The sequence below is a fragment of the Erinaceus europaeus genome, chromosome 13, assembly GCF_950295315.1.
Source record: "Erinaceus europaeus chromosome 13, mEriEur2.1, whole genome shotgun sequence".
In the NCBI taxonomy this organism is placed as follows: domain Eukaryota; kingdom Metazoa; phylum Chordata; class Mammalia; order Eulipotyphla; family Erinaceidae; genus Erinaceus; species Erinaceus europaeus.
The window spans coordinates 66,344,253-66,358,844 of record NC_080174.1 but is presented as its reverse complement, the minus strand read 5'-3'; the positions used below and the strand labels follow the sequence as shown (position 1 = coordinate 66,358,844).

The window sequence follows — 14,592 nt, the reverse complement described above, 5'->3', positions numbered from 1 at the left end:
TGATGATAACAATAACTATCCATTGTCTTCTTGAACCCTAAGATAGCAGGAACCTCACATTTCCACTATAGAGCATATATTTCTCCCAGTCCTGGAACCTTAGGGTGGGGCCCACTTTCCTGCATGCTTCTCTCAATCCAAATCAAATAATATTGCATCCGTGGATTGCAACCCAATCAACGCAACAAGTGCCACCCCAGCATGCTTCACTTCAGACTGTGTCCAGAGACTTCAGGTGTGGAATGACAACCCTTCAGCTTCATCTCTCGGGTGAGACCTTTCCTTTCATAGTATTTTCTAATTCCAGGTTCCAGGTGTTCCACTCCCCAATAAAGTCCCCAAACCTAGATATAGTCCAGGTCCTCTGAGATAGAGCATATGTTCATATGTGCCCATAAACTAGGGAAAAATATATACCTGAAAGCTGAAGTACACAAGAGCCTGTAGGGAATACCCCCCCAACACTTCATCTGCACTAGTCCAGTCTTTAGGTCCATGGTCGTTCAACAATTTGTTCGGCTTTGTATGTTGACTCTCTTTTCAGCCACCAGGTTCTGGATGCCAGCAAGATGCCAACCAGACTTCCCTGGACAGACGACCCCACCAATGTGTACTGGAGCTCCACTTCCCCAGAGACCCATCCTACTCGGGAAAGAGAGAGGCAGACTGGGAGTATGGATCGACCAGTCATGCCCATGTTCAGCGGGGAAGCAATTACAAAAGCCAGACCTTCCACCTTTTGAAACCCACAGCGACCCTGGGTCCATACTCCCAGAGAGATAGAGAATGGGAAAGCTATCAGGGGAGGGGATGGGATATGGAGATCAGGTGGTGGGAATTGTATGGAACTATACCCCTCTTATCCTATGGTTTTGTTAATGTATCCTTTCTTAAATAAACAAACAAACAAAAAACAATGGGGAATGTAAAAAATATTACTGTCTCTTTTGATGAGGTGGGAAACAGTAAAACTAATATGATTACATTTATTTTTTTTCACTTGAAAAGAAAATAAAGTTAAATGTGGCTAATTATGTTTATTTTTGTTTATCATGAGTATTTTATCATTCTTTTTAAAATTTAAGTTACATTTATTTTTGCCACCAGGGTTATCACAGGAATCTAATGCCTGCAAAATTCCACCATTACCCATGGCCATACTTTTCCTCCTTTTTCTTTCTTTTTTAATTCAGCATGAGACACTGGGAGTAGAGGTGTGGGTGGGGGAAAAATAGGAGATGCACCTACAGCACTCCTTTACCATAATTTTCTGTTTTAGTAGATATTGTTAAATAGTTGTGGTTTTCCAAAGTAGTTATATGGAACTGGAGCTATAACACAGAAAGCTTGTATGCAAAAGGTTCAAGGTTCAATTCCCAATCATGCTGACAGCCAAGAACTGAGTGGAGTTATGATCAAAACAACCAAAATTGTACTAATTTGTACTTTCACCAGAAGTCTCTGAAATGTCTGGTCTTTGATTATCAACATTTTCCTTTGTGCTTAGTACTTTTTTTCTACCTAATAGTAAGTTTATGCCTGTCGTAAAGATCTTTCCCTACTTTATATATTTTTTTCATTGTTTTACCTATCACATTTACATTTTCAGTAGGTTTGGGTTGATTTTTATTATAGAGACAGTGAGAGAGAGAGGGAAATATGTAACACTAAAGTTTCCCCAGTGTGGAGGCTGTATTTGAACCTAGGTCATGTGTATGACAAAACAGGCACCCCATTGAGGTCATTTTCTTTCTCTTGAAGCTCTGCTTTGAAAATTTGAACTGGTATGTGGTGCGGTGGATAAAAAATTGAACTTTTAAGCATGAGTTTCTGAGTTTAATCCCTCACATCACATATGGCAGAGTGATGCTCTGGTTCTTTCTCTCACTAATGAATGTACACATCTAGAAAGAGAGAGAAAGGAAGAAAGAAAGAGGAAGAAAAAGAGAAAAAATTCTTTTAATCAGATGGTAGAAAATCCTCTCATTTTCAGTCTAAAAATGCATTTTCCCTTTATTCTTGAAGTTTTTATTTGTGCACAGAGTTTTGTATTGTCAGTTATTTCTCCTCAGTACCCTGAAGATTTCATTCTCTTACGTTGTAAATGATAAATTTGTTGTCACAATGTCATTGTGTTATCAAGCATGGCCACTATACTAGTAATTGTTGTATAATAACTCCAAATTTAAACATCTTTTTTTTTTGTAATAGCCATTACAAAAAAAATTCTCATATTTCTCATGAGTCAGCAATTCAGATATTAAATGGGAAGTTCTGGCTTAGGATGCAGTCATGATGTAGGACAAGGTTTGAGTCATTTTAAGGTACCCATCTTTAATTTTGTTCGTAACATTGCTATAATTGTATGGGCACAATTTAAACTTCACAATTATAGTGATTTTATATAGAAAGGATTTGTATTTTGCAAGGCACCTGGTCACAGCATAGTCTGACACAGACCACCCTAAAACCAAGAACAAAACTTGAGACTAGCAATTTGACTAGTCTATAGGCTCCATGTTACTATACCACTTCAAATTCATGCTTTTTTCTGAGTCTTACCCTTTGGGATTCCAGTTACTGTACAGAAAAACTATTTCACTCTGTGTGTGTGTTTTATGCATATTTTTCTTCTGTGAAATATAAAAAGATTCTAATTTTCAGCCAGGTGAATGATTTCAGGGCAAAGTACCTTCCAAGTTGGATTACTCCCCTGGATGCTAGCTAACTTTCCATCTGACGGTTTGGTGATTCCCTACTATGTTACCATCTCATAGACACTGCTTTGGACTGAGTTTTGTCCACCCCAAATTCATATGTTAGGACCCTAGAACCCACAAACTCAATTTGTATTTAGGATTAAGTTAAAATAAAGCATTAGGGTAGGGGTGGGGAAACTTTTTTCTGCCAAGGACCATTTGGATATTTATAACATCATTTGCTGGCCACACAAAATCATCAACTTAGAAATTAGCATTTAATGTTGCTATGAAAAAGAAATATTCCTTGATTTATTGAATTTCATGTCCCTCTTGTGGCTACCTTTGCCAAGACCAGACAAATCATTTCATAGGCCCTACATGTCTGATTCAGAGGATGCTTCCCCGCCCTGCATTAGGATATACTCTAGGAGCTCCAGGGGTGCAATCGGTTAGCACACAGTACTTATACAGGATATACTCTAATTCACCCCATCTGGTAGCTTTATGAGATGAAGGAGTCTGAATATATGGAGACCAGCGTGGCCCACCTGGTTTAGAACACATATTACAATGTGGAAGGACCCAAGTTCAGGACCTCAGTCCCCACCTGCAGGGGGAAAGCTTTGCAATTGGTAAAGCAGTGCTACAGGTGTCTCTCTGTATCTCTTCCTCTCTATCTCTGTCTTCTCCCTCAATTTATCTCTGTCTCTATCCAATAAATAAATATCAGAGAGACAGACACTAGGGACAAGCTAACACAAAGAAGAAAGACACAGGAGAAGGCAGAAATTTGCAAATCAAGTAGAAAGACTTCAGGTAAGCCAATCTTGCTGAGAATTGGATTCTGGATATTTAGCCTCCACAATGGTGAAAAGAACAATTTCAGTCTGAACTCAAGACCCTATCTACTATGCCACCTCTCGAGCCACTCCAGACTTAAATTTTATTGTCACTAATGATGGATTGGTATAAGTATCTTAGCCCACTATTACCAGGAAGAGGGTCCCCAGTCATCCTCCATTCTTATCTCTACAGATTGCTCCCTTAAGCTCTTCTCATCACCTGAGAGATTAACTGTGTACTTTTCTATCAATTGTTATTGATTTCATTTAACCAGAATTAAGATCCAAGAATGCAGGACTATGCTTTCGAGGACTGCTTGTAACCACGCATGACATGTGGTGGGAGAGAGGTGTTGAATGAAGAATAAAGGAATGCATGATGAGAAAGAGGTTTCCTACCATGGGTCTCCTGGTCTCCCTGGGCCTCTGCAGCTCTGTGAGTGTTGGGCTGCGGCTTCCCTGGGCTGTGCTGCTCTCTCAGCCATGCAAGCTCTGTGGTGCTCTCGGGAATTCTCTGGGCTCCGGGTTTTCCGGAGCTCCCTCTTCTCAGGGAAGACTGACCCCTCACGTTTATCTTGTCCATCTCCAAAACTCTCTCCCTTTACACTGTCTGAACTAGAAGACGCTTTGAAGAGGGTTAAACTGGGAACGGCTGCTGGCTATGATAACATCACCCCAGAACTCATTCTTAACTTGGGTCCCGCGGCAAAGAAGTGGCTCACTACATTACTGTCCCACATCTTGGAATCCGAATCTATGCCCAAAATTTGGCGTCGTGCGAAGATAATAGCAGTTTTGAAACCAAAGAAAGACCCAACACTGGCCGCCAGCTATAGACCAATTTCTCTCCTCTCCGTGTGTTACAAACTCCTTGAGAGGCTGCTTCTGTCACGTATTTCTCATCTTACAGAGAAATTCCTATCACCCGCCCAAGCTGGTTTCCGCCCAGGAAGATCTACCTGCAAACAAGTCCTGGCCCTCTCAACTTACATTGAAAATGGATTCCAGAAGAATTTAAAGACGGGTGCTGTCTTTGTTGATCTCACAGCAGCCTATGACACGGTCTGGCACCGTGGTCTCCTAGTCAAGATCTCAAGATGCCTGCCTCCATGGGTGGCCAACACTATATCGTTTCTTCTCCAAAACAGAAGATTCCGGGTGCATCTAGGTGACAAGTCTAGCAGATGGAGACTTGTCTCAAGTGGCCTCCCCCAGGGCTCTGTTCTGGCTCCTACGCTATTTAATATTTACATCAATGACCTCCCAGAAACTTCTTCAAGGAAGTTTATCTACGCCGATGACATCTGCTGTGCAACTCAGGCATCCAAGTTCGACATCCTCGAGGAAACACTCACGAAAGACATGTCTCTGATATCTGATTACTGTAAAAAATGGCGACTAATCCCTAGCACTGCAAAAAACGGTATCATCTGTTTTCCATCTACACCATGCCTCGGCCTCGTGTGAGCTTAATGTGCAGCTTGGCGATACAAGAATCCGGCATGAAGCCCAGCCAGTCTATCTTGGCGTTACTCTCGATCGCACTCTGTCATTTCATGAACATCTCATAAAAACTGCAGCAAAGGTGGGCGCGAGGAATAACATCATTGCAAGACTGGCCAGCTCCTCATGGGGCGCGAGCGCTTCCACACTACGATCATCACCTCTGGCATTATGCTATTCCACTGCAGAATACTGTGCCCCAGGATGGTTCCGTAGCCCCCATGTCCACTTGGTCGATTCCAAATTATATTCCTCCATGAGGATAATTTCTGGAACCATCTGTTCCACCCCGGTTCCATGGCTGCCAGTTCTTAGCAACATTGCCCCGCTAGATATTCGTCAGGATGCGGCATCATCTAAGTTCATTTCCCACGTCTACGCTCGACCGGACCTGCCAATATACGCGGATATCTTCGCCCACCCTGTTCAACGCTTGATGTCTCGTCATCCAATCTGGTCTCCTATGCCTACAATGAACTTCTCTGTTCCAGACTCTTGGAAACAGAGTTGGCAGTCAGCTGAGGTAAAGAACAAACACCTCATCACAGACCCCTGCAAGCGTCAACCCGGCTTTGACCTAGCACATTATGATTGGGCTCTCCTTAATCGCTATCGAACAGGCCATGGCCGGTGCGTCGCTATGTTCCATTGCTGGGGAGCCAGAGACGACCTGAACTGCCCCTGTGGCTACAGACAGACTATGACCCACATAGTCAACGACTGCCACCTCTCCAGATTCAAAGGAGGTCTCGAAACTTTACATCAGGCTCAACCTGATGCTGTTGACTGGCTACAGAAGAAGGGCAAACGCTAGAAGAAGAAGACAGACTATATGAATGTAATATATGTGCAAAACTGTTCAAACAACCCATTCATCTTACTGAACACATGAAAATTCATACCGATGAGAAACCTTTCAGATGTAAGGAATGTGGAAGGGCCTTTAGTCAAAGTGCATCCCTTACTACACATTATAGAATCCATACTGGTGAGAAACCCTTTGAATGTGAAGAATGTGGCAAAACCTTCAGACATCGCTCATCTCTTAACCAGCATCATAGAACTCACACTGGGGAAAAACCTTATGTTTTGATAAATGTCATAAAGCTTTCAGTCAGAATATTAGTTTGATCCAGCATTTGAGAACCCGTTCTGGAGAGAAACCCTTTACATGCAACGAATGTGGGAAAACCTTTCGACAGATTAGGCACCTTAGTGAACACATAAGAATTCATACTGGGGAAAAACCCTATGCATGCTCAGCATGTTGTAAAACCTTTAGCCATAGAGCATATCTAACAAACCACCAGAGAATCCATACTGGGGAGAGGCCCTATAAATGCAAGGAGTGTGGGAAACCTTTTAGGCAGAGGATACACCTTAGTAATCACAAACCTGTTCATACAGGAGTGAAAGCATATGAATGCAATCGCTGTGGGAAAGCTTATCGGCATGATTCACCCTTTAAGAAACATCAGAGACATCACTCTGGAGAAAAACCTTATGAATGTAATGAATGTGGAAAGTCTTTCAGTTATAACTCAACACTTAGCCAACACTATGAAATGCACAAAAGGAATGCCTACCAAAACAATGTGTAAATGCAGTTTATTCAACATGGAAAAAAATCAAGACTGAAAGAATTCTGTGCTTTAAAAATTCCAGACTGGGGGTGGGGCACAGATAGCATAATGGTTATGCTAAGAGACTCTCATGCCTGAGGCTCCAAAGTCCAGGTTCAATCCTCTGGTCTGCACCATAAACCAGAGCTGAGCAGTGCCCTGGTTATAAAAAAAAAAAGTAAATAATTAAATAAAATTCCAGACTGAGAAATTGGTATAGTGGTACTTTCAGTTTTCCTTGTATAAGTCAACACTACATTTATAACTACACCTTCATACAAAGTACTTAATAAGTGATAAAGGATGGGACTTCAAATTAAATTCAACAATATAGATAATCATACTTTTTTTCTGGTTTCATAATGGACTAACAAATAGGCATTCACAGGGATAGGTGGTAGTGCACCTATTTGAGAGCACATGTTACAATGTGTAAGGAAACTGCAGGGGGAAACCTTTGCAAGTAGTGGATCAGTGCTGCAGGTGTCTCTCTCCCTCTCTATCACTCCCTTCCCTCTTGATTTTTGGCTGCATCTATCCAATAAATATAATTTTAAGAAAACAGGCATTCACAAATTGAAACATTAACATTTTTGGAAGGTACTGTTTAAAACACCCCCACCTCTAATTTTTAAATTAAAATGGTGTTTACTTTCATGAGAGATAAAGTCTCATGGTAAATTTCAAAAGACAAATAAGTGTAAACCCTTGAAAGATGGCTGTAGAAGTGAAAACTTCCGGGGTCGGACAGTGGCGCAGTGGGTTAAGCGCATGTGGCGCAAAGCGCAGGAACCGGCGTAAGGATCCCGGTTCGAGCCCCCGGCTCCCCACCTGCAAGGGGAGTCCCTTCACAGGCGGTGAAGCAGGTCTGCAGGTGTCTATCTTTCTCTCCCCTTCTCTGTCTTCCCCTCCTCTCTCCATTTCTCTCTGTCCTATCCAACAACGAATTGCCTTAACAAGGGCAATAATAATAACCACAACGAAACTACAACAAGGGCAACAAAAGAGGGGGAAAAAATGGCCTCCAGGAGCGGTGGATTCATGGTGCAGGCACCGAGCCCAGCAAGAACCCTGGGGAGGAAGAAAAAAAAAAAGTGAAAAATTCCCTTATGAAATTCTAGAAAGAACTACTTTAAAAAAATATTTTTATTTGTCATTGAATAGAGACAGAGAGAAATTGATAGGGGAGTGAGAAATAGAGGGGGAGAATGACAGACACTTGCAAAGCTTTCCCCTTGCAGTTGGGGACAAGGGGCTTGAACCTGGGCCCTGGAGCACTGTGATGTGAGCACTTCACCAGGTGCACCACCACCTGGTCCCAAAGAAGTACTTTTTAAACTAATTTTGTGCACCCTGTTTACTTTTTCTATTTTTACCCAAGAGAATGCAAAAATAAGTTTTGTTCATAAGCATCAACAGCAGCCTCCTATACAGATGGATCTGTACATTGCAGTATATTGTGCAGGTCATTTCACATCAGTAGATAAACTGCATGGTCATTTTTACAACTATATAGTATGCCATGGTTTGAATGTATTTTATCCAGTTCACTATGGATGGAATATTGTACTTCTAATATTTTGTTTATATAGTGTTGCCATGAAGGGTATTGTACATCTTAATTTATCATACATGTGAATGTGTATAGAGAGTCAATTCCTAAGGCTAGAATGTCAGTTCTAGAAGGGATGTACATATATATGATGGATAATGCTAACTACACTTTCATAGTGGTTGAATCAATTTATTGGGTTGTCAGGAAACTCATGACATATTATTCTTTGGTTTTCCTATGAATATTTACCTACCAGCAAGATAAGCTGTTAAGAACTATATCTGAAAAAAAAAATCACATCAGCTTGTCTCAATATCAGCTGAAATGCATCCTCTGAAACAATACTGGCCATCCTCTAACCAGAAAGGAATCAGTATCTTATCAAATAGCAGCCAAGCCCAGCAAAGCCTTACCTTGGGGAGATACCACTATCAACTGCTCTAGTCCCTGACTCCTGAGGTGTCAATTGATGAATGAGAGTCCCTTTGATAAGACTGGCCCACTGTCTCAGCAAATATATATCAACTTCTTTGTTTGGAATGGAGAAAAGCTGGTAACTAGTTGATGTTTGTACCATGGCAGGGCTTATCATGGTTAATCAATTGGTCATACATAGTAATTTACAGAATGGTTATGCCAGTGAGCTATATTCAATAGTGAATCCATGAAGTGAGATCAAAAAAAAAAAAAAAAGAAGAAACATACGGGTTTTCTAAATATTATTAAGCATTATTTAGCTAATAATGTATACTTTGTATGAAAGCTGATTACGAGAACCACAGTAGTTTTATTTTTCTAACTGGTTAGGTTTTATTAAAGTTTTAGTGATTCTGTGAAATGTTTATTCCCGTTAGCAATCGTAAGTTGGTACTTAAGATCTCCCATTATTTCTAATGTATTAGGATCAGAATCTGAAGCACGTGGGAAAACCTAGACAGTTTTCTTTTCATGTCTTATTCCTTCTTCTTGTGTCTTCATCCTGGACTTACATTTTAAAATTTATAACAAAGGAAGAGAATGAAAGAGAGACCTGGAGCATCACTCTCGCACATGCAATGCCAGAGTTGTCAGACCTGGGACTTCATGCATGAAGGTCCAATGCTTTTCCCACTGTATTACCTCCAAGGGTGCAATGGTATTTAAAAAACAAAAAACACCTCACTACAAGGTAAGATTATTGCTAGCTCTAAGTTTTTCTTTTTAAAGGTTTTAAAAAAATATTTATTCCCTTTTTGGTGCCCTTGTTGTAGTTATTATTGTTATTGATGTTGTCGTTGCTGGATAGGACAGAGATCAGTGGAGCGAGGAGGGGAAGACTGAGAGGGGGAGAGACAGACACCTGCAGACCTACTTCACCGCTTGTGAAGCGACTCCCCTGCAGGTGGGGAGCCGGGGCCTCCAACCAGATCCTTCTGCCGGTCCTTGCGCTTAAGCCGCTTCGCTACCGCCTGACTCCCTCTAGCTCGAAGGTTTACATATTCTGTTTTCGTCATCCAAAAGAAGGCTTCCTTCCTCATGATCTAAAAATACTTGGGAAGGTTTTATTGGCCCATCTCCAAAAAAGTCAGGTGTAGAAAGAAATGTCAGATTCGGTGCAGTGCATTTGAATGGTATGACTGGCGACCTACAGAGAGGTAAAAGCAGAAGAATTACTGTTGATAGAATTCTGTTTTTTCGTTTTTGCCTCCAAGTTTACTTCTGGGGCTCAGTGCCAGCACTAAGAATCCACAACTTAAGGTGGCCATTTTCCTTCTTCATTTTTTTCTTTCTGTTTTATTCAATAGGACGGAGACAAATTAAGAGGGGAAGGGTAGATAGAGAGGGAGAGAGAAAGACACTTGCAGATACCCAGAAGCTGGTCACAGGATGGCAATTTCATCTGGAATTCAATCAGGAGCACAGCTAACCGGACAGGGGGCGGAGTCTCCTTCAGGCCCCGCCCCCAGCTCGTCGCTGAGGCCTCTGGGAAGGGGTGGGCTCCGGCCAGCACTGAGTTTATCTGTAATGGCTGCCTAGTGTTTATACATTTTTTTTTTTGCCTCCAGGTTTATTTGCTGGGGCTGGGTGCCTGCACCACAAATCCACTGCTCCTGGAGGCCTTTTTTTTTTTTTTTTTTTTTCATTTTTGTTGCCCTTCCTGTCCTTATTGCTATTGTTGCCATTGATGTCGTTGTTAGGTAGGACAGAGCAAAATCGAGAGAGGGGAAGACAGAGAGGGGGGAGAGAAATACAGACGCCTGCAGACCTGCTTCACCGCTTGTGAAGAGACCCCCCCCCCCACGCAGGTGAGGAGCCGGGGGCTCAAACCGGGATCCTTAAGCTGGTCCTTGAGCTTTGCGCCACGTGCGCTTAACCCGCTGCGCTACCGCCCGACCCCCGTGTACATTTTTTCGCGCGAATCTCCACCCGAGAGGGGCGCCCGATCTGCTTCCATTGCTGGTTGGGTTGACAAACCGTGGGAGGTCCAAGGCGGCGGAGGAATTGAGCCAGCCGCCGAGTCCAGGGCTGGGAAGCTTGAGGGAGGGCGGTGCGCCAGGAGGCGGTGCCTGCGAGCCGGGATGAGGGTCGGTGCGGCCAAGCCCCCGCGCTGTCAAGCCCCCCTTCGCCACGCCCCGTCCGCCACGCCCCCACCCGTTACGCCCATCCGCCCCGCCCCCCCAGTCACGTGCCCCCACCCCCAGCTGCGGCGCTCCCGTCCCGCTTCCGGGTTGGCGAGGCAGCAGGCTCCAAGGGCTTCTGCACCCACCATTCAAGCTCAGAAGAAGCCGAGGTCGACTGGCAGCTCTCTCCAAGGCTGGCGGCCCCTTGCTGTCATTTACAGCTCCTCCAGGGCGTTGTGGGAAGTGCTCAGTAAATTTTAGGCCTTCCAGGAGCCCGGGAGAAGAGTGTTTTGGATCCAGTAGACAAAACCCTGCCGCCGAAGGTGAGAGTGCTCTCGGAACCCACAAGTCTGAGCCACCCCGAGCCCTGTAGGATGTTGAGGGTGGAAGCAGTGGCAGCTCAGCAGGAACTCATCAGAAAGAAATTACCTCCAACCTGAGAACTCTGGGCTGATGTTGGGGTTGGAAGAGGGAACAGAATTCATAGCTGGGGTTGGTGATGAAACCTTGGTTCTTTTTGACCCCTTCATCTGCAGGGAGCACGGATTGAATCAAGTCACAGCATCCAGGATATAGGGAGAATGAAAAAAAAAATCATAGAAATTTTGCCCCAGGAGAGAGACAAGCATTACTAGTATCTGAGTGGGCAGCTGTCTGTACTACATGGGTCAGAAAGTAGGAAATGTTACAATACGAGTCCGATCAGGTGAAAAAGCTCCCCCACTCTACCTTATAGAGCCAGAACTGATCAATTCAATTCCTCCACGCAGACCTGGGCTTTCAGAGCTCCTTTCTCATCATTTCAGCATTCCACCTTTTCCTGAGAGGAGGAGGAGGAGGATCAACGAAGTCCCAGGTGAGCAGAAGTTTCCTCTCTCCTAAAATTCAGTCTTTTTTGTCAGAGGTCATTCAGAGGCAGTTGTCTCACTGTCTCCACTCTCACCTTGGGAAAGAGAAGGAGGCCACATTTGTGGAATGCTAATGAGCATGTATCTGCACTCGGTCATTTGTGTGACTGAGAAGGGTTGGAAGGAGTAGTACCCTAAAAACATGCCAGTAGCCTTAGGAAAACTAAAGGCAAAGTAACATACTATTAATACTAAATATTGGGCTGTTGGAAATGTCCTGACATATTTTGTGTTTCTCTATGCAAAAATGAGTCATGATGTTTTGGACAATGGAATACTGCTGGACTATTCAGGATCAGGTTCACAATTTGGATGATCAGTTCTGGCTATTTTCTACTCTGAAAGTCTTACAGAATTTTATAAAGGGACCAACTATTTTAAACCAGACCTATTTTACATTTTTAAAATTTTTTCTTTTTCTTTCTTACATAAAGACAGAAAGTTAGAGGGGAGCAGAAGACAGGGAAAGAGACAGAGAGAGACATCTGCAGCCCTGCTTCACTACTTGTGAAGCTTTCCCCTTACAGGTGGGGACCGAGAGCTTGAACCTGGGTCCTTGCATGCTGTAATGTGTGTACTTAACCAGGTATGCCACTGCTTGACCCCTTACAAATTGATAGTGTTAATAATTGGCCATAAATAAAGTAGGCTTCTTTAAAGAATGAATAAATTACTAGTTGTAATTATTTTACCTAATTGGGACTGAATGTGTTTTATTATTATTATTATTGTTATTCAGATAATGTATTTCTTTAATGTGGTATGCAGGGCCCTCACCCAATCCAGTCCAGAACTTTGCTATGGAAGACACAGGAGGAAAGGAGATGGCATCAGCAGAAGCCTCAGGCTTCTCAGACTTGAGTGACTCGGAGTTTCTGGACCTGGAAGATACCCAGGAGTCAAGTCCATCACTTGGCAAGCCTGGCTCTTCTGAATTCCCTAAGAGTGACAAATGTATAAACTTACCAAAGGGGAAAAGAGATTTGGATGTTCCATCACCCCTGGAGCGATTTAACCTTAAATATTTGTATGTCACTGACCTGTCTACTCAGAATTGGTGTGAACAACAAATGGTATATGGGAAAGAAATTCCTGATTTCTTGACACCTGAGAAGGAAGCTGTTTTAAACACTGGTGCCAGCATCCACCTAGCTAGAGAACTAGAAGTTCATGATCTTGTGACTGTCTCCGTCGTCACTAAAGAAGATGCTTGGGCAGTCAAGTTTCTGAACATATTGTCAATGATTCCTACCCTGCAATCAGAAGGGTGCATCAGAGAGTTCCCAGTGTTTGGAGAAGTGGAGGGTGTGCTTCTTGTTGGAGTTATCGATGAGCTGCATTATACAGACAAGGGGGAACTGGAACTGGCTGAACTCAAGACACGCCGGCGGCCTATGACCCCTCTGAAAGCTCAGAAAAGGAAAGACTGTTTTCAAGTTAGCCTATACAAATATATCTTTGATGCCATGGTACAAGGGAAAGTGACCCCTGCTAGCTTAATCCACCACACAAAACTGTGTCCAGAAAAGCCCCTGGGACCTTCAGTGTTGAGGCATGCACAGCAGGGAGGCTTCTCTGTGAAATCTTTTGGCGACCTCATGGAGCTGGTCTTCTTATCTCTAACACTGTCTGACCTGCCAGTCATTGACATCCTGAAGATTGAGTATATCCACCAAGAAACTGCCGCTGTGCTAGACACAGAGGTTGTGACCTTCGAAGAGAAGGAGGTGAAAAGCAAGATGCAGCACTACATGGCCTACTGGATGGGCCAGCGAGAGCCACAGGGGGTTGATGTGGAGGATGCTTGGAAGTGCCGGACATGCAGCTATGCAGATATCTGTGAGTGGAGGAAATGTGGTGGGCAGTGCAGCTCCACACTAGAGCCCCAAGCCAAAAGAACCAGATGAACAGAATGGCTTCAGGCACTTTTGAACATCCCTACTCCGTATATACACAGAGTGAAAGACCAGTCTCTCAAGCTGGCTTCCATTGAAAGTAATCTTATTTGGGTTCTAGTTATCTTTTTTCCATATCTAGCCATGCAGATACAGGAGTGAGACTTAAGGGTGAATGGGAGAGACGAGATGATGCCGCCTCTGGAACTTTGTCATAGGTTGTTAAAAAGACACTCAGTCTGGCTGGAGCAAAGGTGCCCTGTAGTAATCATTGGTTTCTTAAGCTTCCTAAGCTTCTGAGAAGCTTCTTCCCTATTTTTTGTCAATGTAAGTTTTTCTTTTTAGATTTTATTTAATAAAAAAATGAAGCACCGTCTAGTGTATCTCAAGCCTTTCAATACATAAACACACTTCTGAAACAGATCTAGTAGAATGAACAGAGCAAGAATTTCAATAAGCATAATAAACATGCTTATTTACACATGGTTATTTTAGAAAATGAAGTAGGAAGCCATAGAATGAAAACAATAGATACATAAATAGACAACTGCCTGGCAGGTGACACAGTTGTAGAACTTTGGACTCTCAAGCACGAGGTATTACGTTTGATCACTACATATGCCAGAGTGCTACTCTGATCTCTTGACTTCTCCCCCTCTCTCTTGCTCCTCTTCCTCTTCATCTCTTAAATTTAATATTTTTAAAATGCAGTAGACAAGATTATATATAAAACTCATATACTCTCAGCCAGCAATACCAACCCTAGGAAAAATACATGTATTATGTACAGTCTTCTTCTAGCGTTTGCCCTTCTTCCGTAGCCAGTCAACAGGTCAGGTTGAAAGCTGTCAGGAGCTGCTTGTTGCTGGCTTTGAAAGTGACTGGGATCCATGTGGATTCAGTCGGCTAGGAAGGATCGTCAGTTTCCCCAATGAATGGGTACTCACGGGATGCACCACGAGAAG

At 43.1% G+C, this 14,592-nt stretch overlaps 2 protein-coding genes across 5 annotated transcripts; both read left to right on the top strand.

Moving 5' to 3' along the window:
- Positions 1 to 5,935: 5,935 nt before the first annotated feature.
- Positions 5,936 to 6,926, top strand: LOC132542381 (zinc finger protein 69 homolog). The gene is made up of 2 exons (XM_060204955.1): positions 5,936 to 6,035; positions 6,155 to 6,926. Exons 1-2 carry the CDS (start codon positions 5,936 to 5,938, stop codon positions 6,646 to 6,648), a joined length of 594 nt encoding a protein of 197 aa, XP_060060938.1. The 3' UTR covers positions 6,649 to 6,926.
- A 3,133-nt stretch (positions 6,927 to 10,059) lies between these two features.
- Positions 10,060 to 13,999, top strand: EXO5 (exonuclease 5). Of its 4 annotated transcripts, none has more exons than XM_060206145.1 (3): positions 10,060 to 11,147; positions 11,631 to 11,680; positions 12,501 to 13,999. In XM_060206145.1, exon 3 carries the CDS (start codon positions 12,533 to 12,535, stop codon positions 13,637 to 13,639), a length of 1,107 nt encoding a protein of 368 aa, XP_060062128.1. In that variant the 5' UTR covers positions 10,060 to 11,147; positions 11,631 to 11,680; positions 12,501 to 12,532; the 3' UTR covers positions 13,640 to 13,999. The 4 variants fall into 4 exon arrangements, with proteins under 4 accessions (XP_060062128.1, XP_060062126.1, XP_060062127.1 ...); XM_060206143.1 differs by having other exon boundaries at positions 11,561 to 11,680; XM_060206144.1 differs by lacking the exon at positions 11,631 to 11,680.
- Positions 14,000 to 14,592: the final 593 nt, after the last annotated feature.